The sequence below is a fragment of the Solea senegalensis genome, linkage group LG3 (genome assembly GCF_019176455.1).
Source record: "Solea senegalensis isolate Sse05_10M linkage group LG3, IFAPA_SoseM_1, whole genome shotgun sequence".
NCBI lineage: Eukaryota > Metazoa > Chordata > Actinopteri > Pleuronectiformes > Soleidae > Solea > Solea senegalensis.
Window position 1 is genome coordinate 2,531,160 of NC_058023.1, and position 26,752 is coordinate 2,557,911.

At 44.8% G+C, this 26,752-nt stretch overlaps 3 protein-coding genes across 6 annotated transcripts; 1 reads left to right on the forward strand and 2 right to left on the reverse strand.

Annotated features, from left to right (window-relative positions):
- The first annotated feature begins 364 nt into the window (after positions 1–364).
- tulp3 (TUB like protein 3) lies at positions 365–18,809 on the forward strand. Of its 3 annotated transcripts, none has more exons than XM_044021510.1 (12): positions 365–477; positions 7,687–7,728; positions 10,344–10,395; positions 13,001–13,163; positions 13,891–14,127; positions 15,127–15,260; positions 15,362–15,553; positions 15,623–15,735; positions 16,463–16,580; positions 16,670–16,768; positions 16,845–17,016; positions 17,401–18,809. In XM_044021510.1, the coding sequence occupies exons 1-12, from the start codon at positions 458–460 to the stop codon at positions 17,532–17,534; spliced, it is 1,476 nt and encodes a 491-aa protein (XP_043877445.1). In that variant the 5' UTR covers positions 365–457; the 3' UTR covers positions 17,535–18,809. The 3 variants fall into 3 exon arrangements, with proteins under 3 accessions (XP_043877445.1, XP_043877444.1, XP_043877443.1); XM_044021509.1 differs by lacking the exon at positions 365–477 and adding an exon at positions 2,969–5,167; XM_044021508.1 differs by lacking the exons at positions 365–477; positions 7,687–7,728; positions 10,344–10,395 and adding an exon at positions 11,262–11,543.
- Positions 18,586–22,830, reverse strand: LOC122766552 (protein mono-ADP-ribosyltransferase TIPARP-like). 2 transcript variants are annotated; one of them, XM_044021507.1, is made up of 6 exons: positions 22,613–22,830; positions 20,836–21,692; positions 20,553–20,721; positions 20,263–20,450; positions 19,897–20,169; positions 18,586–19,407 (listed from the first exon to the last, which is right to left on the reverse strand). In XM_044021507.1, exons 2-6 carry the CDS (start codon positions 21,645–21,647, stop codon positions 18,969–18,971), a joined length of 1,881 nt encoding a protein of 626 aa, XP_043877442.1. In that variant the 5' UTR covers positions 21,648–21,692; positions 22,613–22,830; the 3' UTR covers positions 18,586–18,968. The 2 variants fall into 2 exon arrangements, with proteins under 2 accessions (XP_043877442.1, XP_043877441.1); XM_044021506.1 differs by lacking the exon at positions 22,613–22,830 and having other exon boundaries at positions 20,836–21,961.
- Positions 22,831–23,683: 853 nt separating this feature from the next.
- Positions 23,684–26,752, reverse strand: LOC122767172 (nuclear factor 7, brain-like). Its single transcript, XM_044022562.1, has 7 exons — positions 26,589–26,752; positions 25,956–26,405; positions 25,407–25,502; positions 25,095–25,325; positions 24,989–25,011; positions 24,803–24,921; positions 23,684–24,694 (listed from the first exon to the last, which is right to left on the reverse strand). Exons 2-7 carry the CDS (start codon positions 26,382–26,384, stop codon positions 24,150–24,152), a joined length of 1,443 nt encoding a protein of 480 aa, XP_043878497.1. The 5' UTR covers positions 26,385–26,405; positions 26,589–26,752; the 3' UTR covers positions 23,684–24,149.

Consider the following 26,752-nt stretch of genomic DNA (forward strand, 5'->3'; position numbering starts at 1 on the left):
TATTACGACTTCGTTCTCGTAATATTATGACTTTTTTCTCGTTACATGTGACTTTTTTTTTTTTAATATTACGACTTTATTCTCGTAATATTACGACTTTATTCCCGTGATATTACGACATTATTCCCGTAATATTACGACATTATTCTCGACAGATTAAAACATTGTTTTCTCTTCAGTTTGGCCCTAATATTCCATCGTGTTTTACAGTAAAAAAATGATTTCCCACTCCACCTCTAACTATGATAACCTGGATCCAGACAAACTCCTCCTCCTCCCCTGACCGTGGAACGCCCTCCAATCAGCGTCCACTTCACAAAATGGCCGCCCAATGGCAGCGCCGCTTCTTGGCGTGCTCGGTAACCAAGGACCGAGCAACAAGAGTTCTCCTCCTCAGCCGCGTCCGCGGGCAGCGTAAGTGCCGCATGAGGACCTCCCATAGCAACCGCGGACAAACATGGATTTCTACAACATGAGGTAACTTAAACACATCATATATACATAGATATATATTAGTATGTCGCTTTTTACATCTCGCGACGCTGCTTGTTTCCGTTGACTGCGCGAGCGACGAGACGCGAACAAATGTGGCGGACGCTGTCTTTTACGCAAAAAAACTTCAGCGTCGCCCGCAACTTTTGTCACCGTTGCGTTATACGGCGGAGGCAGCTAACGCTAGCTCCCGATGGTAATAAGCTAGCTATTACGTTCCACAGCTGGCGGATAATAAAACAACAAAAACATGACGCGTCTCACTTCGACGGTGAGTTTTCACTCCGTGTAAGATGAAGCTACGACGCTTCACTACAACACGACTGTTTTAGCTTCATTAGAAAACAAAGGCATTCATTTCAAAGCAAAACATACAAAAACAATCGCTAACGCTCCTCGTTGCTTTTATCTTAACTTCTATAAATATACATAGAAACGCATCCTCAGACCTGTGTGGAAACTAAATGGACCTGGCGTGACCTCATCGTGGACCAAAGACCCAGTTACATCACTCTATCAAACCTCTACAGAGTCTTTTTCCTCTACAAACCAATGAGTTTTAGCATGTTTATAACCCAGGGTCAACTTTTAGAGCCGCAACTAACGATTCATTTGTCGATTATTTTCACGACTAATCGAGTGATCGTTTAGTTCATAAAATGTTGGAAAATGTCAATCGGTGTTTGTCACCCCGGGAAGTGATGATGCTCTCAAATGTCTGAAAAGGATTCATTTTTAATGATTTCTTTGTTTATCACAATTAAGAAGCTGAAACAATCAGAAATCCGATAAATCCATTATGAAAATAGTCGACGAGTTGTAGAATAAACGCTCCTTCCTCGTTCAATACGCAGCCTTTATTCCCTCGTGATGTATCGCTATATGATCGTCTCGCAATGTATTGATTATCACAGAATCGTTGTATTGTGATGTTATTGGTATCGTGGACCACCCTGTGATTCCCACCCCATATTCCCAAAGATTTTTGTCCATATGTGATTGATTAATTGAATCAAAAGCATGTTTTTAAATGTTTTGTTTTGTCCACAAACCAAATCCATTCAGCTTGAATGGTTTCTTTGGTGTCTGGAGCAAAGGAACCAGAACACTTTCACATTTAAGAAGCACATATTGATTAATTGAGCCTCAAAACAGTTGGCAAACTGTTAGGTGATCTGTTAATAATCGGTACAAGACTCAGACGATCTGTGTATCACTGATCTTCAGGTACTTAGCCTCTTTAAAGGGATTGCAAGGAATAGAGCCTGTGAGGAGCATTGCAAAAAAAAGAAAACAAAAGCAAAGGTTTGCCTGTCATGCACGAGCATGCCTTTCTGTAGCCTCTGACATGACTGTGTTGAAGCGTTCTGTCAGGTAGTTTTCCTCCTTAGACCCAGTAAATAAACCACAACCGCGTGTTTGTGTGCGATGGAAGAAGCTGCACAGTTTCAAACACTGGAACAGAGACGTCGAGGGAGATAGAAATCAAAGTAGCTCCCACCTTTTCCTGTTCCAGTCTCAGTGTGATTATGTGATTTTTATCAGTTTGTGAGAATTGTCCATTTGCACGTAAATTCCAAACAACGCCCACTGAGATACGGAGGTAGCTCTTGAAAATATTCATTACAATTTCGTATGTTTCTGCTCCATGTAAGAGTGTTTATGCAGTACACCAGTCCTCAGTTTTATTTGGCTTGACTCGGTTTACATTTTCCTTCACATTAGCACAAGGGAAACTCTTGGCCTTGTAAGACAAGAGGAGATAAGATAAATCTTTTATCAGTCGTACGATTGGGAAATCTGTCACATCTGTAACCGCGTTAGTCGACGTAGTAATGCGAGGCGCCGCAGTGGTCTCATTCCTGATCAGCACACCAGCTGTGATGTTCACAGTTTGTGTTAAAGTTCACAGATGTCTCACATTTGGAACGCCCTTCCAAGAGAGGCAGCGGAGCAACTTTACTCGTCGTATAATTCCCATCTTCACTGTTTTTATACAAGCGGCCATTGTAACGCTGTCCTTGTCCATATGTCTACATTCCATTCCTTGCTTTGTAACTGGTGATTATAAAGGTCAGAGGAAAGACGGCGACAAATCCCAGAACTGACACATCGAAAGGGCGACAGTTTTCATAACAGCGTCACAAGTGCCATGTTGTCTCTTTGTAAGAGTGCAGTGTTGAAGGTGGGCGGCTGATAAATTTAAACTTCCTTTGTTGCAGCCGTCACTTGGTAATGCAGGGATCATGCCTAGAATTATCTGCTTTAATTGCAGCATTTGTTTCTCTACTGTGATTGTGGTTACACTTTAATACCCGTAGGTGCATCGTTATCACAAAAAAAGCCCCTGTATGGTGTGGCTTCTGTTGGTTTCTCAAACCTCAAAATTAAAAACAACCCAAAAAATGTCTCGGGGTTAATTGAACCAGAAAATATTCACATTTCAGAAGCAAATACCAAACGACCTTGAAATAAAAAAAAACAAACAAAACATTTGAACAGTTTTTCGGAAGAGGTAGCAACCATGCTCAACCATACTTATTTGAACAGTGTATCCCCATCCTTCTAAATGAATCCAGCGTCACTTACAGCCATAATAGTAACCGGTAATATTATGTAGAATGGATAAGCAAGTCAATACAAAGAGATGTTAGTAGCTAGGAATAGTCATAGAGATGGAGAGGAAGAGATTTCAAACGTAAAATTTGTTTGGGGACCCACAAAAAATCACCTGGGACCTTTCTGTGGGTCCCAACCCAATCTTTGGGAAACAACTGGGGAATTGGGAATCAATCAATCAATCAAGACCGGAAAACATTTCCAGAAGGACAGTGGTTTGACCTTTGCAGCGATAAACTGTGGTTTATGGTCGACTTGTGTTTGGCTGGCGTCGTCCGCGGGATTCCAAACATACACATGAAGGTCCAGCTGGCCTGAGTAACACACGCACTTTCTCATGTGATGAGAAACGGAGAGAAATAAAAATGCCTCGCGACAAATCGTTGACCGCCGACCCGTTCAACGCGCAGCAGTTTAAATTGTCTTGAAAGCTGGTCAACAGAACCATGGGTCTCCCTTTCTAACCCTCGGGGGAAGTAGTATTATTAGCATCTCTTGTAGCATATTTCCATCATTTGTTTTCACCTGAATAATTACTCCCTCTGGTGAGTGATTCCCTTGCTTATCATCCATTGACTCATATGTCATTATGCCTTTGTCTCTGAGGACAAACAAACACAAACATACACACTGTTTTCTCTGCCTGCCTTTCATTCTCTTGCAAATAGGCACAGAAAAAAAAACCCAATTGGGATCTCTGGTCTCCTAGCAACTAGAATACATTCCCCACACGCTGGATGTTTATAGACAAGATAATCTATAGGTTTGAATTTATTGAGCTACCTTTTTATAAATGCATGTGGTCATTACTCTTATTTTAAGGAACTTACTGCGGACTGGAATATCTTAATCATACGCTGACCGACAGTAGAGAGTAATTCAGATTTAGAGCTATTTAAAGCTTTACAAATTCCCCACTGTTGCACATGTAACGTCAGATGCCAGTGGTTTTTGAAAAGTAGTGTCCTCACAATATGAGTCAGAGGAAGCGAAACAAGCAGTGTGTCATTGCTGAGTCCCACAGAAAGTTATGGAAAGTAGTCTGTGCTGTAAGAATATAGGAAGTTGGGTGATTAGCTCAAGCTCTGCCCCCATGACACAAAACAGGATTGGCAGTATAGATAATGGATGGACAGCGAGTATAACCGCTGTTTGTTAATTGGTGCGAGCCCAGCTGAATCTGCCAGCTGTTTAATTTTGCTCTGCACACACGTTTGGCCAACTCCCATGTCAGGTTGTCTCTCTGACACATCTGTACGGATCCAAGCCCATCACCTCCAAAACTGAACTGAACGATACATCACAACATCTGCATTAATATCCACTCCCGATCTCTGGCTCCTCCATGACATCCAAGAAACTTGGGTGTCATGATTGACGACCCGTTGAATCTAGTCTACAGATCATGTCGCCTCTGTCGCCTCGGTCATGTCGCTCTGCACTATTCAATATAAGAAAAATCAGGCCGTACCTAACCTAACAGACTACCCAGCTCAATTAATAATAATTGAATAATCGTTGGAGCCCCACGTCCAACATGGTGGCCGCCGGAGAGCAGCTTCAGTTAAATTACTTAAAATAAGTTTAAAGATCAACCGATTCATCGGTCTTCGTCGAATTGAATTGATGCCAAGTTTTGGCTGATGAGATACTTGAGTTGGCCGGTGAGTGTCTCTTAATTTATGATGTCAGACTGGATTAAATAACGTGGTTTGCACAAGTTCACAGAACACCATGACTTCACACACCTATCCCCAGCAGAATCCCCGCACATGGCCCAAAGTGTGAAGTCATGGTAACAGCACCAGCCCTCCCAGCCTCAGTCTACCGCCGCACTGGTCGATGTTACTCCCGTGGGTTCTCTTTGTCAGTGACACAACAGCAGAGATCCTGGAGCCTGCGGGGCTTTCTGCACTGTGAACTCGGCCAGTGTGAATGAGTGTATTTGTGAAAGTGTAGATACAGGAGAGCCCAGCACTAGCATTCCTGCAGCTGCGTCCATGGAGACGTTAAAGAGTGATGGATCTCAGCCTGCCTTCAGTCGCTGGTCGTACAGGTAGCCGCACACTTGTACATTTCTGATCTTTGCTCTAGAAGCTGCTGCTGTTTCGTTTGCCCTGTAAGGCGCACTGCTTGTTTGTTTGTTTGTTTGTTTGTTTGAGTGGGACACCCAACTCCTTCATTGGCTAAAAGGTCTACGAGCTGTGTTCTGTGATTGAGTTCAGAGCGACGATAATGTTTCCTCCAGTCACTGCTCCATGGCGCTGGCAGCTGAGAGTTCGACCTGCAGTCAAAGATGTGCCTCTCGCTCGTGTTTCTGTTGCCGCGTCTTTACTTATTCAGAGCACCAGGCTGTGACTGTGTATGTTGTAACCAGAGTTAATGACTTTTGTGCGTTTATCTGCTCGACGTTTTTTTTCTTCATGCTTGACCTGCTTGAGTTAAGCACTCATCACGCAACCTTTATGCCTAGAGGGGTCCTGTAATGATCTCCTAGAAATGCACGCTGCAGTCTCATAGACCGTTTGAAGTAGTTTCCCCTTCAGGATCCAACAGAGATCGTAGAGTCGTAAGGTGTCGCTTTGATGACAGAGACCTGGGGCGCAACAAGTGCCCACAACTCTCAACGCTGTCTCATTAATATCGGAGCGTCTCAGGGACACCTGTGTGCATGTTCTCAGCAGGTGGCACTGAATCCTGATCCGGTTCACAGACTTGTGTATCTGGATGCAGTATTATTCGATTTTAGTTAAAAGCGCTCGACGCTTCCTCGTGTTCTCATTCAGGGAGTGTTTATTCTGTACTGTTAATAAAGTAACAATTATTAAGTTATTATTATTATTATTATTAATAATAATACAGTAATATAACTGACATTTGTGGTGTATAAGGGGAAGCTTCAGGATTGTAGCTGTGTACGCGAAAAACAAAAGGTCACGGAAGGCTCCCTCGTCACGTGGCAGATTCCGTACTCTTTTGTCTCTCGTGCATTTATTTTTGGTTCCGTTTCATCTAAATTATTTTTTTGGTGACCTCTCAGCCTCAGGGCATTGAACATTTAATCTTCTCAGCCCTCTTTGTTTCCTGTACTGTCTCCAAGTTGGAATTGCCTGTGGCAGAATTTAAAGTCGTGCTCGTTCAACGCTTAATTTTTCTTCTGAAGTGACAAGGATTTTTTAATTAAAATAAGCAGCAGACATAATAAGGGGCGATAAATAGATTTGATGCCGTTGCCTGGTTGGTCTGACGGTTATTACCATTTGAGCGTTCATATCTTTCAAGGCGCTGAAATCCCGTTTGTTCTGAAGAGACACATTTTAATGGGCGCTTCCCTTCCCCGCTGTCACTCAGTAAATCTTTGCAGCACAGTGTGAAGACGGAGTCTAATTACACTGGAGCTGTAAGCAGGTTTTTAATCAGTGGCGGTGGAGGTGCACTGCTGACGAGGCTGGAATCTCCATGGTTACCTTGGTCTTGGACACAAGGAAGGGGACAACGGTGGCGTGTCCTTTTCTCGTCACCCAAGCTGTGATGAAGTGATGAAACATTGATCACTCACAGCTGGCACCCTCAGTGTGTGTGTGTGTGTGTATGTGTGTGTACTTGTATTGCATAAACACTGACCATATCAAGACCAGCAGTCCTCATGGAGACCAAAAACCTGGTCCTAATGAGGCAGAAGCTCATTTCTGAGGAACTGGCTGAGTTTAGGGCTAAAGTTTGAATTGTGGTTAGTCATCAGCTGGTTATGGTTAAGGTTAACCCTTTAATACCAAAGCCTCTAAATGTCCATCTGGATGGTTTTGTTTTTTTTTTACCACTATTTTAACCATAAAAGGGCCAAATAATAATCCTGTAACTTGGTGCTTTTGTCCATTTTTCCCGAATAAACTTAAACTTAAAATACTAAGGAGATTAGTAAGATTTTGTCTTTTAAAACGACTTAAACACCTTCTCTATCAAAGTCCTTGTTGAAATCAGTGGAATGGGAAATCGGAAGAAGGAAAAAGGTGGTGCACCCATGGTACTAATACACAACTCCTTATATGGACATCCTGTGTGTTTGTAGGTCACATATTCAGTGTTTTCTTCAGTCTTATATGTCTTTGAGTCAAAGTTATGATTTATTTTATATCGCACCTTTAGTCATGATATAAAGTAGCAGTAATAATTGTGCAGAAGTCACAAAATACAGCTTTTCTTCTCTGTTCGTTCATAAAAACAAGCCAAGTGAACTTTTTAACTGTGACGTGCAGTTTTTCCAAATTTCATCACATTTTAAACACTTTTAATTTCTTCTCAGCAGGAACAGAATTTTTGTGACCCAGTTGGAGCGTTACGCCTTTAAAATGTCTGCTTACAGCTTGGTGGTAAATGCACGTGCACATATTAAAATCATGCATGAACAGCTGACACTGGTATCAGTAGATACTCACGGTTGTGATTTTAGTATTGGACAAAAAAGCCGGTCCTTATTTGGAGCAACAAGTCAGTGTAAGTCAGTGTTACTCATCTTGTTTGTGTCATTTTTATTCTCCTCAACATGTCCTGGGCTCCGCTGCCTCGGTGCCACAGACCCTCCAGTTCTGCCAGCTTCTCGTCCAACTCCACTGCAAGGTAAACAGCGACACACAACACAGAGTGAGACCAATCTGTGGCTGAGCTTCATTTACATCGGTGCACATCAAGCATCAGGTGCTGCGATGTACACCCAGATACAGGGGTGGCAATATACGGCAAACATAGGGACGCACAATATTACTGGTGCAATATCAGCCAAAAAGGCTGCAACCTTCTGGGTTTCTGTACATACATATGTATATATATACATATATACATATATATGTATATATACATATATACATACATATATATATATATATATATATATATATATATATATATATATACACACACACACACACACACATATATATATATATATATATATATATACTGTACATATAAATAATCGTACCGGTTAGTGGCCCAAGCACTCCCGCTATACTGGCCTATCGGATAGAGTCAGAAAACAGTCCTCCTAAACAGCCTCTCATATGAAAATAAGCAATAGTTTTCTTTGTGGAGTAAGAGGACAGGAAAATGGGTGATCGGAGGCTCAAACAATGGATGGGGTACATGTTAAATCGAGAGCTGAAACGAGTCATGGTTTCAAAAGAAAAGGAAGGTTTTATTTGTCAGGGCTAAGGTGAGGCGCCAAAGAAACAGAGCCTCGCCCTCACTGCCCACTAAACAAGACGAACTACACAGAAAACTGTGTCGTCCTACTCAAAAACACTCACCCAGTGTGGCTAACATAGACTCTGCTGTGTGGCGTGGATGTCAGAGGATCTCAGAAGCAGAACCGAGCAGTGCTCTAACGGTGCTGCACGCTGCAGGAAGTCCAGAGCTCCTCTTCCGGCCGTCCTTATATAATCAACATCCTGTGGGATGAGTGGCTGCTCTCTCACCACCTGCTCAGGTGGAAACCAATCATCATCAGCAGCATATTCCAGGAAACCGTCTGGATCCTGTAAAGTGTGCAGCTGAGGGAGGAGACAGACGTCATGAACACAACTCACGGGTTTCCTCCTTCTTCTTCTTCTTCTTCTTCTTCTTCTTCTTCTTCTTCTTCTTCTTCTTCTTCTTCTTCCATCAAATCAGGCTGTTCACCAAAACGCTGCCCTCTACTGTTCAAAGTCTTGAATCACAGACTGTTGATTTAAGCTCTCATTCAGCCCAAAACACATATGTAGTAGAATTTAGTGATTTTTTTTGTGCTGTACCAATTTATTAGTTTTGTGATGAAGTTAATATTTATTTATTATTAAATATTTCATGTCATACTGTGATGTGTCTCACACTGAGACAAACTTTTGTCCTTAACTGTCACTAACCTGGAATATGACTTACAATTATGTCAGTGGACTCTATGATTATTGATTATTCACAGCAGATCATTTTGCACACGAAACACAGGTTTGACCAGGTCAAAGGTCAAATAAACCTGGTCAAGCTTCTTCTCTTTAATGCACACAACAACAATAATGATAATAATTCAATAATATGAATAAGAATCAGCTGAAAAGATTTGGATAAAAAAACGATGTATCTGTATCACAGTGAAATGCAGATAACTCACAGGTTTACACGGTTAAATACTTGCTTAAATAATTCATTTATCTCATCATTGACACATCGACTACACACAGAATGTCAGGCTCCTCCTCCTCCTCGTCCTCGGCCCTTGATCATGATCAGAGTGGAGCAGGTGCATTAAAGAGTTTGCAGCGCTCGTCGCTCTGTCCTCCGCCGGCTGACTGCTCTCCACAGAGAGCGTGAGCGGTGGTGATGATGCAGGTGTCAGGCTCGAGCGGTGTGTTCTGACCCCACTGTGTGTGGAGAGGACGTGAGGGTGTGAGGGTGAGCGATGGAAGCAGGGAGTCGGGAGGAGAAAGTCCAAATGTCTCCTCATCCTCTCTCTGGAGGTCTTTAAAGATCGACTGGAGTCAGTGGCAGAGATCGAGTCGGCCTCCGACTCCCGCCGATGCCCTTCCCTCTCTTCGGTGTAGCCAAGCAACACCGTCCGGGGTAAATGTCCACAGGACCCAGGGTGCGAGGCATTCTCTCAGCGGGGGTTTTGTCCTCTTTCTCTCCCTTATTACACATTTGAGGGTTTTTGTTTCCAGCGACTGAAAAGAGCAAAAATGCATACAAATCTTATTTGTATGTAATCAAAGGCCTTGTGTTGTTTATATTAATATAAGACCAGAAGTCTTACTTGCTTTTTGTTAATACAACAGCAGCGGCGCCCTCTGCTGGTTTGTCATACAGCTACTTTACCTTGGGGTTGTGACAGTTGTTGTTGTCATTTTAAAACACTCAATCATTTCCTTTCCTTCACCTGTTTCCTGTTTGTGTCGCGCATCAACGTCTCCGTTTAGCTTCGTTTAAACCTCGATGTTTATCGCAAACACAAAGTCAAATCAGAATCCTCAAATCTGCCCGAAACATCCCACTTAGGTTTTTTACCTAGAGGTTTCAACAATTGGGGTTATTTTAATTGTGCATATATTACAAAATCTACCCAGTTACTGAATGTTTTTGATATTTGTTGTCATTAAACACACTTACATCACTTAGACCCCCCCCCCACACACACACTAGTCAACCTCTACTTATAACATAGAATAGATGCACTTTGGCTTTAAAATGTTCTCTTTTCCCTGCAGTGGCCTTGAGAACGACAGCGTCAGCCTCATGCAGCAGAAGCTGGAGAAACAGGTAAGAGACGTCGACGTCTGGTGTCGATCATGGCTGTCGTGTTGCGGCTTGAGTCCCTCCCTCCCGTTGTCCTCTTACTCCCGAGGCTTATTTTTGAGACACTTTATCTCAGACGTCGCAGCTGTAAGCGTCACGCCGTCGTCGAGCTTTGACGCCGCCGCAGTGTCTCACACTTACTGGAGAAAAAGAAAGAGCGAGAGCCAGATTGGTGACTTCAAAGAGATGAGGATTTAGAGTGTGTGTGTGTGTGTGTGACTCACACTTTCAGCTGAGTCCAAACAGCCTCATTTGAGAGTTCCTCTGCTCTTACATAACTCATGGAGACAAAAACACATGCACTTGTGCCCAGAAGAGGGATCAGACGTTGGCGTTGTTGAAACTAGGGTTAGGAAACGCAGAGTAACTCACCATTAGATTATGATTTATGTTACTAAAATAATAATAAGAGAAAAAAGTATAGCAACAATACATCATTTTTAATTTTTTTAATTTTTGGGAGACAACAATCAATAATTTTGTTTCAACATTTCATGGATTATTCAGGCTTATTTTAACCATAAAAGGGCCAGAAAATGTCCTGTGAGTCAGTGCTTTCGCCCAGTTTTCCAGAATAACTTATTTACAATCACTGTAGGTGTACACAAACACCAGATTTTGCGTGTTAGATTTGACATTTTACAGTATAATAATAGTAATGGTACATGTTTGAGTTTCATCTTGTCCCACTCCTCGTGGTTAATGTGAAAACATTCATATTTTCTTAATGACTTTATCTCAAACAGTCAAAATACAAAGCATTGAAAGATCATATTTCCTGCAGCGCCGCGACTCGGAGCGCACTTCACAGTCTCCCTCCCCCTCCCCTCTTTATCTCCCTCTCTCCTTCTGGAGTGCTAATGACTCCTGATTCAGTCAGCAGCAGTGACCGCACACTCACACACACACACATCGCTTGGTTCTCGGGGACGGACCCGTTTGTGCCGGAGAAACCGCGTAAAGCCGACGGGGACGAGGTCGCCGCTTCATCGATCCCCAAACCTCGGCTGTGGGAGACGAATGAGCAACAGGGGAGGAAGAGTCGTGCTCAGGAGGAACGCCGCTGTGTGAAGCCACGGATTAGACTTCCGACACAAACGGGACCTGTCACGGTATTTCTCTAGAGAAAAAACAAAACACGTTTAACTTTAAGCCTCGCGATCGCTCGACACGCCGATGGAACGGGTTTGTGACCACTAAAGTTTCTTCTTCATCATTTCAAAGCCATGTTGATCCAGTTTTCTGCAGCAGAACTCACTGTCACTTTGCCTGTCTCTCTCTGAAGTCAAACTTGTAAACATGAGACGTGTCACATTTTCAAAGAAACATACGTAACATAGAAGCATGAAAACCGGGACTAAACTGCAGCATTTGCATCCCCGTGTTGATTTGGATCGTCTCATGTAGGTCACGCGCTCGTTATCGCACGCCATCGTACATGTTTGTTTTCAGTGACCTCCTCTTTCTCGACCCCCCCCCATGTTTTTGTCAGACAAAGGAAGGGCCTGGAAAAAGACGCCTGAATGAAGTCACGTCCTGGTCTGCGCTTCACAAAAGACGGGAACCAAGAGAGTGGTTTTTAAATAGCACAACGTGAGGGAGCATCCTGGTCACGCTTTGACTACATGAACAATGTCGTGTCACGATTCAGGGTTCCTTTTTCCACCACACCAAAAAGTTGTTTCCACATCCAATCCAGTTTTCCGCGCCGTGACGTTGTGCGGCGGGTGAGAGGAAACACTGAGACTCTTGTTTCTCTCACACTGGCGACTGCAGTGAAAGGCTTTTCCCGAGTGTGACAAATAAACGAGGCCTCGACGCGTCTTCCGCTTCACCGACCCACAGCCACTGAACAGGACTTGCCGCCGTGCCTCGGATGCCGTTAATTGGCGAGATTGCGTAATCCGTCGGCCTCGCCGAGCCAAGAGAGCGCTGACGTGAGCACGGAGTCGGCACTCGCCGCGTCACGGGAGCTCAGAGCCAATCGCGGGCGTCCGGTTAAACACTTTACAGGGACTTTAACCCGTGGGAACAATACACAACTCCTTATATGGACATCCTGAGTATGTGTGTGTGTGTGTGTGTTAATAGGTCACATATTCAGGCTTTAAAAAGTGTGTGTTTTGTCATCGTCGTCTTATTTGTTGTTGAGTCAAAGTTACGATTCATCGGACTAAAAACGCGATATAACGTAGCGATCATTGTGCAGAAGTCACAGCATAGAGTGTTTTTTCTTTTTGTTCAAAAGAACTTTGAACTGTGACATGTTTCCAAATTTCACAAATTCAATCCCGATGTTAAACATTCGGAGCACTGTTGGTGTCACATTGTGCTGAAAAAGTAACAGTAGTTCGTACAGTAAGTCGTGTACAGCGTGGTATTAGCTGTGTATATCCACTTTTAGTTTACAAAGTAATAGAAATGAAACTTCTACTCACTAACTTCTACTGTGTGCAGCAGCTGTGACTCCATCTCTACTCGGTTTAAAAACCCTTAACGTCTTTCAAATATCCAACAAAAAGAAGACGTGTGCTTATACACTTCACTGAGTTCCTGTTTTGGTCCACAGAGGGCGCTGCTGGAGCAGAAGCAACGCAGGAAGAGGCAAGAACCGCTCATGGTCCAGCCCAACACGGAGGCGTGGCCGCGGCGCTCCCGGACACGGCGCGGCGAGGAGCAGGCGCCGCTGGTGGAGTCGCAAGTCAGCGCCACAAACGATGTCATCATGGACGGTGAGAGGCCCCTCCCCCTTCCAAACACCTGTTTCTAACTGTGGAAAACAGACAAAGCGACGCGTTCTGAAGTTGTTGTGTTTCAAGAACGGTGGATGACAGAGAGTGAATGTTTGTCGTGTGAGCGTCAGTTGCTTTCAGCAGACTGAAAGCAACTGACGCAGAAACGAGCTTTAACATGGGAGCAGAACTCTCTGTGCTTTTAGGTGATTTTAAGAAAAACCTCAAGTCATATGAAAATGAAAACAACACAAAGGGTTAGACGACAACCAGAGCAACGTTCTATGTAAAAACTCTAGCAGCAAAATACACACTCATGTTTAAAAACCATAATAGATATCGAAACTTTGATTTAGGTGAGAAAAGTCCCAAGTCTTGTGAGCCGTTTAAAGTTTCAACCGCGTCTCTACGTTAAAGTCTGACGACACTGTGAGGCGCCAAATTGGGCTGGGTTCAAATTGTTTTCTCATTCATGTGTGTGTGGAAATTCTTTGCAGTTTTTTGGAGATTTTTGTCGCCGTGTTTATTCACAGCGCTTAGAAAAGTCAGAGCACACCATTCCCGATCAAACCGCACATTTCACTACAGGATGTGTGTGTTTTTTTTCTTTCAACGATGCAGGGACGAGTTTCGCGGGAGAGGAAAAATAAGAAGAAGTAGAAACAACGGACGCTCGCTATCTATTGTTATTCTTACTAACTATTGTTTTTTTTATCATCTTCCGCAGGCATTGACGGCCCGGCAGCCTTCATGAGCTCAGAAGCCCCCGATCAGCGAACGAAAGTCCAAATCCTCTCGGTGAGCCAGTCCCAGTCTCTGTCACAATCTGAGTCTCAGTCCCAGCTTCAGTCCCAGCTTCAGTCCCAGCCTCAGTCCCCTGCTTCAGAGGAGCCGGAGCGAGACAAAGACACCGAGATGCTGCTCGAGCCCAAGACAGACATCCACGAGTTACTGCAGAAACAAGGTGAGTCGCAGCAGAGAGAGACTCGGTCTTTGGGCATTTGGTGAAAACATGAGCTCAGTGTTTAAATGAAATGGCCTCACAATTAGTTTCTTAGTTTGCAGCCTTTGGTTCCCACCTGTGCACATAATAAGTGACATAAGCAGGAGTGCTATTGTCTCTGTTAGCCACTTAGCTAAGTGTGTTTTTGACAATGCGCCATAAAAAATGTCACAAATAAACCGAGTGAATGACGACTGACGAACAAACAATCTCAAATCTTATAGTCAAAAATATAGTCAAAAAGTCTTTTTAGCGCTCGACTGAAGCTAGCGGAAACAACCGCCCCCCTGTGGAGTGGAGGTAGACTCACTGTCTCGTTCCAGGGTCTGGATCCTGTGAAGTGTGGCTTTGTCTGCTTATTTTACATCAGATCTGTGTAAACGTACCAGATTTCTTACCCTTAACTCAACAGTGTGATTCAGGACTTTGAACTGTAGAGGGCAGCCTTTAGCCTCTTAGGGTACAGCCTGATGAAATTTAATAGAAGGCAAAGAAGGAGAAAGGAAACCCGTGAGTTGTGTGGGTTAGACCGTCTCATTTCACACAGCGCAGGACTTCCGTCTCCTCCTCAGTGTGCAGCCGAGGGAGTCGTCTCCTCCCTCGGCTGCACACTTCACAGAGTGGTTGAAAACTGGGACACGAGTCATGAGAAATGGGTCGTTTAATAACAGGGCCGAGCTTTGTTCACACTGACATTAATCTCACCCCCCTTTGGAGAAACTGTGAGCATGTCTGAATAATCATGTTGTTCTCGGTGAAGCCGTGAGTCGTCGGAGTCGCGGGAATCAAGTATAATGCACAATCATTTTGGGGCCAGCTGTTGCTCACATGTTGCATCAGTTCACAAGACTGTAGATTAAAATGCAAAAAGTGACATTTCAGGGACAGTTCTCTGCAAAAATGGGTAGTTTCAGCCGATGAAGACCTCCCCTCTCACCGTCGTGTCTCTCCTCTCGCCAGGTTTGTCCTGTAGTATGAACTTCGACGAGTCTAGCGAGCACGAGGACGACGTGGACGAGGAGCAGACGCGCTCCCTGTCTCCTCACGCGGACTCCACCCGGCCGGCGTCTGCGGCCAGCGGCAAAGACGCCTCAGTGAGTAGCCGCGCACATTTCCCTTCGCCGTGAAGACGACACCCCCGAGTGAGAGCCGTGGTAAATAAATGTCGTAAAAATTACGTCTTCCGCTCCCTCAGGAGGTCGCGACCCCAGGGTCGCCCACAGCGGACGGCGCGCTGATCGACGTGGCCGACCTAGAGGAGTTTGTCCTGCGTCCGGCGCCACGCGGCGTCACGGTCAAGTGCCGGATCACCCGGGACAAGAAGGGCATGGACCGCGGCCTCTACCCCACCTACTTCATGCACATGGAGAGAGAGGACGGCAAGAAGGTGAGCGTGAGGCAGTAAAAGAATTCACACGTACAAGGCTTTGAAATGAAGAACTCTGTCTCTTTGCAGGTGTTTCTGTTGGCGGGCAGGAAGAGGAAGAAGAGTAAGACGTCCAACTACCTTATTTCAGTGGACGCCACTGACCTGTCTCGAGAGGGAGAGAGCTTCATTGGAAAACTGAGGTAAAACTGAGCGTCTTCAAGCTAATAAAACCCCAACATCTTCCATCTTTTAGATGAATCTTTAGGCCGAAACTATTGTTTTCCTTCAGATTATTATTCTACCCGTGGATTTGCGGTCATTTTTGAAGTTAACATGCATAAAAACCCTTGGTCTGGCGAAAATGCGATATTGGCATAGTTTTGGACCCGTGTGTCGCTCAAGGGCTCTATAGCGCACCCTAACGTTAAAACAGAGGCAAAATTGAGGTCCACTGAATTTCCCGAAACTTGGTGGGAAGATGTTTTAGACCAAGACGAACATAAAAGTCGACAGTAACCGTGGCCTCAACTCAACAGGAAGCCATTTGGAATTTTGGGCCGTCCATTTTGGCGAGTTGCACGCTACGTAAATGAGCAAGCGCGTTTTGTCGTAAAAACTACGGCAATTTGTACAAGATGCATCAAAGGTGAAACGTTATCAAAAGGTTTTGCAGAATTTCGGACGTTTGCCATGAAACAGGAAGTGCTCTATGACTGCGGCATACATCGAGCTCCACCGAATTTCCTGAAACTTGGTGGGAAGATGTTAAAGACCAAGGCGAACAAAAAAGACCACCGTAACCATCGCCTCAACTCAACAGGAAGTTGGGCATTTGGAATTTTAGCATCACAAATGTGTTTTTATTGTGAAACGCCTTTTAAATGTATTGTTGTGATTACGTGTGTGTGTGTGTGTGTTTCCCTCCAGGTCAAACCTCATGGGCACTAAGTTCACGGTGTATGACAACGGCACCAATCCCTGCAAAACCCCCGGGACTCTGCTGGAGGAGAGCAACACGCGGCAGGAAGTGGCCGCCGTGTGCTACGTGAGTGTCTGACAGAGATCAGCAGCCTCCCCGGCTTCATATATTCATTCATTCATTCATTCATTCATTCATTCTGCACCGTTTGACAGGAAACCAACGTACTGGGATTCAAAGGACCACGTAAGATGACCGTTATCATCCCGGGCATGAACATGAACTTTGAGAGAGTTCCCGTGAGACCTCAGAGTGTGAGTCTGAACTTCATCAGATGATGTGATGATTTACCTTCACGGTGTGTAACACGCGCATGTGTGTGTGTGACAGGACCAGGAGAGTCTCCTCAGCCGGTGGCAGAGTCACTCGCTGGACAACCTGATCGAGCTGCACAACAAAGCGCCGGTGTGGAACGACGACACGCAGTCGTACGTGCTCAACTTCCACGGCCGCGTCACGCAGGCGTCGGTCAAAAACTTTCAAATCGTTCACGACAACGACCGTAAGTACCTCCGCCACACACACACACACACACACACACACGACCGCCATGTCGGCAGGAAAAAGCTCCTGCCAGTTTGAAGTATAGCAGCGGTAGCAACAACTCTTTGAATTTGTGTCCGTTCACTCTGTAGAGCATGTCTGAGGTCAGGTCTTTGTAGTCCTTGCTTTGCCTTCCCCAAACACAAACTTGGAAGCATAGCGTTGTCCAAAATTGGAGATACGGATCCTGAGCCACATTAGTGCGTCATACTGGTTCTATGTGGATGTGAAGAGCGCAGCTTCCTGCCAAAATGGCGTCGTTTTGGTTCCACGACTCCGCGCTCCCTCAGCACGTCCGTGTAATAATCTCACAGAGTCTCTCCGTCTCCTCCCCCAAACCCAGCCGACTACATCGTCATGCAGTTCGGCAGAGTGGCCGAAGACATCTTCACCCTGGACTACAACTACCCCATGTGTGCCCTCCAAGCCTTTGCCATCGGCCTGTCGAGCTTTGACAGCAAGTTGGCCTGCGAGTGAACCTCCTCACGCCGTCGCCGTCTCCGTCGTACAAATCTGAGCAGAGAAGTCGAGGAAACTGAAGCGACATGAATGAGACGTCACATAAACGTCTCATTGACGCTCGTGGTTCCAGTTACTGTTTCAATGTCACTTCTTGGCCTGTTGTTTACTGTATAAATATATAAATGTGTGTATATAGCAGTGAAAAGGGAAAAACGCGAGTGAGTCATTCACGACCCTTTCGCAGTTTTCTTTGTCGTTGCTTCTGTTGCCTTTCAGTCTGTGTTTGTGAAGCATTTCAAACGATTACACAATCAGGCTTCTCCTGTGGCGCCATCTGCTGGTCAAACTGCAGACTTTGAGTTTCACTTCATCCGTCGTGCATTTTCACCCCTGGTCAGAAAATTAGAATTGTGGGGGACTTTCACCGTCGTCAGCCATAATTTAATCTGACTAAAACATTACTATCATGTTTTTTATTGTTGTTGTTATTCCTGAGTGGAAGGTGCATTCTTCATGTGTTGTTGTGTTTTTTTTTTATCTTGTCACTGTGATTTTCCTTTCTCCTGAAAATATGTTGTATTATCATTTAAGCGCAGAATTGCACATTTTAAGAGTACAGATATACACGCTGTACATAAAAGACAACGTCGCAACTTCTTTCTTTTTTTTGGGTTTTATCGTTGCCGTGCTTAGACGAATAAATAAAATGGTGGACGCCATTTAAATACAGAAAAACAGAGCTTGTGTATCCAAGTCATACGAGATTTTCTATCGTGTCGATTGTGCACTGCCCGTCTCTTCCTTTTCGAGTTGTAAGGGAAATTAAAGGAGTTCAGTAAGGGATTAGATTAGATTATGTCGTTTTAAAGGCTTCATGTCATTGTTTAAGGATGCATGAAAATATGACACTCAAGTTGTTTTGATTTGCTTTCCCGCGAACTCACTTTTCAGGGATACGTAGGCAATTTAAAAAAATATGACGTGGTTTTAAAACACAGAAATCACGTTCTGTCATTTTGTATTTAAAAAAGAAATAAATTGTGATACAAGAAAAGAGAGAATAAAGTATTTTGAAATACTTTTTATTGTAAAGAGACTTCAGTGAAACACGTTCCACCACACGCGGCACAGTCAGGTGGAACGATCACACTAAATGCTCATGAGAGGATGAATGTACCCGGTGAACACTTTATTTTTCTTAAACAGGACATTCTTGTACGTCAACTCAATCCAGAACGGAAAAATATCCAAGTTTCGAGAACCAAAATAAAAAATCATTTTGAAAAAAAACTCAAGTGCTTCACATTTTTTTCCATTTTTTTTTTTCAGCAGCACGTAATTTATCACTTGGACGCAAATGTCGACGCAGCTACATGTGAAATGTTGCTAAATTGAACCTTTAACACTATTTGAACGTTGAACGCCGCTGCGACCCCGCCCCCTCCTCCGTTAAATGGTGATCTCATTGGGGAGGCTTCTGTACCTGACCAGGTAGTACGGGTAGCACTGGCAGCTGTCGAACACCACAAACATGGTGGGCTTGTACACGTTGTCCACGCAGCTGTCGTACAGGCAGTGCTGCTTCGTCCTGGAGACGAGCGGCGGCGGCCGGCGGAAGTTGTTCTGACCCAGGTTCACTTTCCCCACCAGGACCTTGGCCAGGAACATGTGGCGGGTTTTGTCCATGGCCGTGAACGTGTGGGAGTAGGAGGCGGTGGTGGAGAAGTAGGAGCCGTAACCGTAGGAGACGCCGTTGATGCCGGCCACGCGCGGGTCAAAGTTGTTGTGGCAGATGTCGTCTGCGGCCAGTTTGCTTGTACCATGGAAGAGATGTCTCTCGAGCGGTTCTTTGGACTTGGTGTGTTGCTTCTGCATGTACGCCTTGTGCCTGCAACGGCAGCAAAGACACACACGTGCACATGTGGCATCGACAAACTACGGAAGCCCATTTCTGCCAGAAAATAAGGGCCATAACAGTTGAGGCACATGTGCAAATATCATCATTTCAACTTTTTACCTCTTAATTATGACTTTTTATCTCATAATTATGACTTTTTACCTCATAATGTCGACTTTTTATCTCATTTATGACTTTTTATCTCATAATTTCGACTTTTTATCTCATAATTATGACTTAATTTGAGGATATTTATTATTTAAGTTTTTGTTTTTTTCTGGTGGAAATGGGCTTCCATAAAAAAACTCCTGCTGCTTATCTTTTGAAACGAGGTGCTGCGATGACTGAAGTCGCAGCACTCTCGCCTTGTCCGGACGCGTGAGAGCCTTTACCAACTGATTCAAGAGCGTCGCCAGGAGGACGGGAGGCTCAACTTTTACTGTACACACACACAAAAGACTAAAACGGCAGCTCTGTTACCTTTGGTACTTGTCCCAGTGGAGCAGGTTCTGGACCTGCTGGATGCTGACGATGTCCACCTTGGTGTCGGGCAGGCTCTGGTAGAAGAGGCTCTGGATGCTCTGGTAGGCCTTCGTCCCCATCGGGACGTCCACCAGGCTGTACTCCTCCTCCTGAGAGGACAAATGCCACACTGGAGGATACCAGGTGCTGAAGTCTTCCAGGGGGTCCACCCTGAAGTTTCCCCCCAGTGGACCAGTGGCAGACTCAGGGGGTTCAATCTGGATTCCTGTCCTGGGTGTGGAAGATTCGAGGAGATACACATGAAAACAACAGCACGGACAATTAATAAATAAAAGGGGGACAGAGTAAAAAAAAAAAACGTACTGCAGGTGAGGCATCATGGACGCAGGGGAGCGGTACACCGGTCGCCAGCGGACGTCTCTGAGGAACCCGGTGGTGACGTTGGTCTGGCTCATGGTGGTGAAGTCCACCTTGTACGCCTGTGAGCTGATGTAAAACGAACACTCGGGCTCCTTGTCCTGCATCGCCTTGCGCAGCAAGGTGGAAATGTTCTACAAAAGACACGACAGCAATCGGTGGCACGAGGTCAAGTTTGCGAGAGATGATTAAAAAGAACGAGTGACGATTTAGAAATGGAAAATAACGGTTGAAACCTCGTCATACTCCTTCCAGGTGGTGTTGTTCCACCAGTAGATTTTCCAACTGCTCGGGAAGTAACTGTTTCTTTCGGGCGCGTCGGAGTTGGTGAGTCGTCTTACGCCGTCATAGATGGACGGATCGTCCACCTCCATGATGTCAAAGGTGAGAGTGTAGCGGTCTCGTCTGCGTGGGTTACAACACACACAAAAAACGTTCAGGTTGAAAGTGAGCTCCAAACAACAACACGGGACAAAGGTATCACAAGATTTCTGATTTCACGTTTGTGTTCTCGCTCACCCGTCCTTGATAGTTACCACGTCCTTTTCCACGTCACAGTAGATCCTTTCCAGAAGGGCCTGAGCGTGGATGGGGAAGTCCACCCACTCCTGGGTGAACACGTTCCACAGCTGCCAGTGAAACGGGTACGGCGTGTGGTGCAGCTTACACTTCTTCCCCGCGAGACACTTGTTCAAGAGGAAGTCGTCACAGATTAGGACGTCGGGGCAGCTCTTTGTGTGGTAAGGAGTGGGGACCGGTGCTATGGGCGGTGGGGTCTTGGGGGTCTGGATGGTGGGTAGGGGCGGTTTCCCGGTGGTGGAGGCAGTGGGTTGATGGACAGGCTGCGGTTGGGTGATGATGAGAGGCAGGGAGAAGATGAAGGAGGTGGCCGGCTCAGGTTGGAGCGGTCTTTTCTGTTGCTGGCCTGCAAATATCTGGGTGGTGTTTTGAGAGAAGGTGAGCAGGACGCGGGTGGTGTTCTGGGAGGTGTCGTGGAGCGGGGTGATGGACTGAATGACCATGTGAGGCTGCAGAACATTGGAGGAACCGAATGAGGGCTTTGCCACAGCGGATGTCCCCTCCCTGTCTGGCTTGGAGGTCTTGGGGGTGAAGTGGACACTGACGCTGTAGGGATTGACGGTCCAGGTGACGTCGACGTGCTGGGCTCTCATGGCGTCCCATATCGGGAGGCTGGTGTTGGTGTCGGAGGGGATTTCCAGGAGGAGCAGGGACGGACTCAGCAGCGTGACTTTGGACGATTTAGCCAGCGGCTCGGAAACGCTAGCCGCCATGTTTCTCTTGCTTCTTCTGCTGGAAGAGGGGGCGGCCATCTCGACCCTGAACCTGGACTGTTTTTAGCAATTCAGGTTTGGTAACTGGCAGCAAGGAGAGAGAAGAAGGAGAAAAGGTTTGTTTTGATATTACACAAGATTTACCAGTTTATAAATCATTCACATTCACAAAACCTTTTAATGCCGAGCGACACTTTTAACTACTGTAGCTGCGCTATCGGGAAAATTCCAACGGTCTCTGAAAGCTGAGAAGTTGCTGACATATAGTTTATCACGGTTATTTCACTCATGGGAAGAACACTTGTACATAGTTTCCATAGAGTTTGCACATTTCTTCATTTTAAAGTGTTAAAACAGCATTTTAACAATGAAACGTTGTAAAAAAAATAAATAATTGAATTGTCTTTGTGTGGGAATTATTGAATAAAAGGCACATAAATGCATAAATGATTGTCATGGCTACAACAATTAATCAACTACTCATTTAATAATCAACTACCAACTGCTGGATTTATCACTTTACAACTCTTTTTGCTGATTGATGAGACAGTTTGAATGCTTTTAGCGGATAAATTCAAATAAAGTCGTCTAATTTCAGCGGTTTAAATTAGGGCTGGTGTTTTCTGATTGTTTCTGCTTCTTAAATGTGAATATTTTCTCGTTTCTTTGCTCCAATGTGACAAAGAACATTCGAGAACGTCATCACTTCAAGGTTTGGTCAACATTTTTAACATTTTTCATCTAATCACCATTTATTTTGACAATCGATTGACCTAACTGACAAAACCGATCATCTAACTCAATAAAACCACTGACAGATTAATAATCCCTGGTTAAAATGACACTAAAACACATGTTTACACACATACATTTGTTTTTTTTTCGAGTTAAATTGCATTTTTTATTTTTACCTCAACTCAGTTTAGCATTAGCCCTCGTTAGCACAGCAGCTAATACACGGATTATCTCTCACATGTCGCAGATAAATATGATTCAACGTTTACCTTCAGTGCTGCGGTGTCGCTCCTTTGCGTCTCTTTTGAAGGAAAAACCCACGAGGAAGAAAAAAAGCAGCGTCAAAAGTCAATTAACCGCTAATTGTGTGGATTAAAAAAAGAGCAGCGGGGAGAACAAAGTTCCGTGTAATCTATGAAACACACTGACTTGTTCGACTAAATTGTGATGCACTGAATAAACAAAAGAACCAGACTTCTGAGATTAAAGTCGAAGTTTGACTTTAATCTCACAACCCTGGCTTTCTTCTTTTTTCTTTTTTTTTACTTTGTTTTATTTTGCCATAAGTCAGTTTCTCACATAATCACGTATTATACATGATCATACATACGTTTTGTATTTTATAGCTATGGTTTAAATTCATGCTGGAGTTGCTCATATGTTAATAATTATTAAAGTGAAAGTAACAACAATAAATATAAATGTTTTGTGTTGAAGGGGCTGCCGTGAAATATTTGTAGTTTTTAGTGTTTGAAACATATTTAAAAAACAAACAAACATGTTTACATGGACAGCAGCATTTATGTTAGCAGTTACTGTTAGTGTGTGTGTTTTCAGTTAATATCATTTGTGTGTTTTCAGTTAATATCATTTGTGTGTTTTCAGTTAATATCGTTTGTGTGTTTTCAGTTAATGTCATTTGTGTGTTTTCAGTTAATGTCATGTTTTCCTAGTTCAGGGCCACCGTAGTATTTTGGATATAAACCAGATTAAGACACCAGTCTCAAAGTGGATATAAGCCACATGGAAACAGCATTTACTGATTGAATTAACCCAAATAAAGTCGTACTTCTTTGAATATTAATATTAAAACGCGTTTTCAATATGTCGACGTGTATACTGGACTTATTATCTGACTATGGTCTGTGTAACTAAGTTTATATGGCACGTTATTCAACTAGGTGACATTAATATGTTTGTATTGTGCACTTTGTCGATTTAAAGCAAAACACAACTTTATTTTGAAAAGATGATATCGTAATGCAGTGTGGTGATATAATCTTAGCTCTGAACAGTTGTTTTTTTTCCCCCAGAAAAATGGAATTTCTTGATGTGAGTCGTGATATTTAGAAATAATTTATTTGTAAATTAGTGCCCACAAACTTCATCATTAGTGTTTGAACATTGGAAACACACCTGGCTTATGTAACAGCATGAGAAGATTGGCATGCTAAAGTAGATATAGTGCAATAAAAATGAGATTTTTCATTAGTTCATACAATGAATTATAGCGACAAAATTGCACTTCTCAGAGTAAACATGAAATTTGAAAAGGCCCAGAGTGTAAAACTTGAGGTGATTTGGCAGAAATGGAAGATTAAATCATTTCACTTGATAATTGAGCTTTTTATAGTCGAGTGTTGATGCTAATTGAAGGCGACACAGGCTCTCCGACAACGGTGAGGGGAAGGATATTCAGCTGCAACATGCAACTTCACCGGACTTTAAACTTCACTCATTGTAGCTGTAAGTGTGCACTGAAACAGAAAAGAAAATCAGATGTGCAGTGAACTCTCAAACTTTCTCTCAGCAGTACTCCACGGCCATCACAGAAACCTCCTGCGGGTCGACCGCCAGTGGAAACTTCTGACAGCCGACCCAAAAGTAGGGGAAGACTTTCTCTGTGATGGCGTGCTTGAACGTGTAGATGTGCGCGTTGTCGTGTGGGTTGTAGAACGACACCCTGCCCTTGTCGCAGTCCAGCAACACTCGGATCTTCTGCGGGTTGCTCTTCATGGCGAGTCGGGTCAGGGGAGAAGTACCTGCGAAGTACATCTGGTGGTAAAAGTACATGCACAGGAAGCCGTTCATCAGCACTGAAGACACTTTCTCTTTCCTCTTGACGGATTCTTTGGCCACGCCGACGACCCACGCCGTGTTTTCTCCCACGTTGACGTCCCAGGCGTATTTGCCCGAGGTGAAGCCCACGTGGCCCAGGACGGCCGTGTCGGGGTTGAACCTCTCCGGGTTGTCGGGCAGCTGCTGCTTCTGGTCACTGTCGCAGACGCTGGTGAGGTCGTCCGACAAGACGAGCCACGGGGCAGCGGTGTTTGGGTCCAGGATGACCGGGGCTGAAGAAAACGCGGAAGAACAAGACTCGGTATGCGGCTCTAACCAAATCACCCAACGAAACATCGCAGAGCATCCCAAAGAAGGTCAGTAGGCCCTTGTTTACTCACTGTATTTGATGATTGTGCGCATCTTCTTCCAAACATTGAACGCCATAGAGCCCACATGTTCGGCCACACTGATGAGAGACACCGGGTCCATTGTAAAATCTTCTCCTTCACTTTCAGTTCTGCGGGAAACGTGCCGTTATTTCTCATGTTATGAAATAAAAACAAAAGCAAAAAACTGTTATCTACCTTGTAGGTGTGTCCTGACATCTCTGGAAAAAAAAAAGGCAATTTCATTAGTATGAGACACTTCAGCCTCAGTATTCATCCTTATTTCAAACATTTACAAACGTACACAAAGCAGAGGGATGTTCTTTAATTCCATCTCTTCCTCCAAGGCTTTGATAGATGTGGACACGGACGCCATTTTCCTCTCCATTTCTTCAAGCTTTTGTCTCATCTCTGCACATTTCTGCTCCTCCTCCGTCCTCAGCGCTTCCATCCTGACCTCCTCCTCTGCTTGAAGGAAGACGCGGAGTCTTTCAAACTCCTCCCGCGTTCGCCTCTCCACAAATCTGGCCTGGAACTAAAAAGCCAAAAAAAGTGCGTGAGCGCGGGTCACTGGAAAAGAAACTAGCACGAGCTGGTGACCGGGGAAACACCACACCTGGATGTGCGCCATGTTGTCCTCGTAGCTTTTACGCATTTTGTCAAAAGTGTTCCTCTTTTCCTGCAACAGGCTGACGGCTGACGCCATTTTCTCCTACGAAGAGAAATAATGTGGTTAGTACGTGACTAGTTGGTTCTGGTCGACCGGTCGTCTGGCGGCGCCAACGCCCCACACAAGACGATCCAGACTCTTTTCAAGTGTCGTTGCACGCTGGTGGAATGACCTACCGAGCGCTACCAGAACAGAGGCTTCCCTGTCTAACTTCAAGAAGCTCTAGAAGATCCAGCTCTTCCAAGAGCATCTTCTGTCCTAGCACTTACTTTACCTGAGGCTGACAGCTTACCTAGATGTATGCAGGAAAGCTTATTGAAACTTAGTCTGTGCATAACGTCAATAAACATATTTGGTTGAGGGCGGAGCCTCAGTTGTCCTCATATTCTTTCTAGCGATCCCGCCTACTTCCAGTTCAGCAGGACCTTGAACAAACAGCCCCGGGGAAAAGGCAAACTTTCCACGTCCGGCCGACTTCATCTTTGAAATCCTTACCTTCACGTCGGCCACAGCCTCACTGACGGGGCAGCAGTCGTGCCACTTGTGCTTCTTTGACGTGTGACAAACCACACAGATTGGCTCCTTGTCCACCAGGCAGTAAAGCTTGAGCCTCTCCCCGTGGAGGAGACACATCTCGGTGGCTTGGTCCAGCTCACTGAGAGGCTCGCTGAGGTCCTCCTCCTCCTGCTCCTCGCTCTCGTGCAGGGCGTAGGACTCGCACAGGTTCCTCAGGGTGAGACTGGGCACCGGTTCGTCCACACTCTGCTTGCGGCACAGAGGGCAGTCCCGGTTCACCCCCCGGCGGCACCAGTACTGCTGCAGGCAAGACTTACAGAAGCTGTGGCTGCACTTGAGGACCACCGGGTCCTTGAAGATCTCACAGCATATGGAGCAGTAGAGGTCCACCGCGAGCCTGCCTGCCATGCTGACACTGTGAGACTCTGCCTGAAAGTGAAAGCAATCAGCTACTGAGTTAACAAACACAGAGCAGGAGAGAACTCTTTACTTTCTTATTTCTGTGGCTCGACTTCCGCTCTGTGAAGACACAGGGTCGCTGTCTCAAAGCTTCTGGAGGCAAACGAAGGAGCCGACAGCTTCATATGACAAGTGTTAGAGCCAAAAACATACCTGACAACAAATGTCCTGTGACAGCAGCCGGGCTTGACTGTGAGCACTTCCTGTTTCTGGTTTTGATGAGTCATCCCTAAGAGGAGGAGTCTCAGGGACAGAGGAGCCATTTTAACCCTTTGTTGGCACTGTAGTTGTAAAAGTAAAGATATTTCAGTATGTAT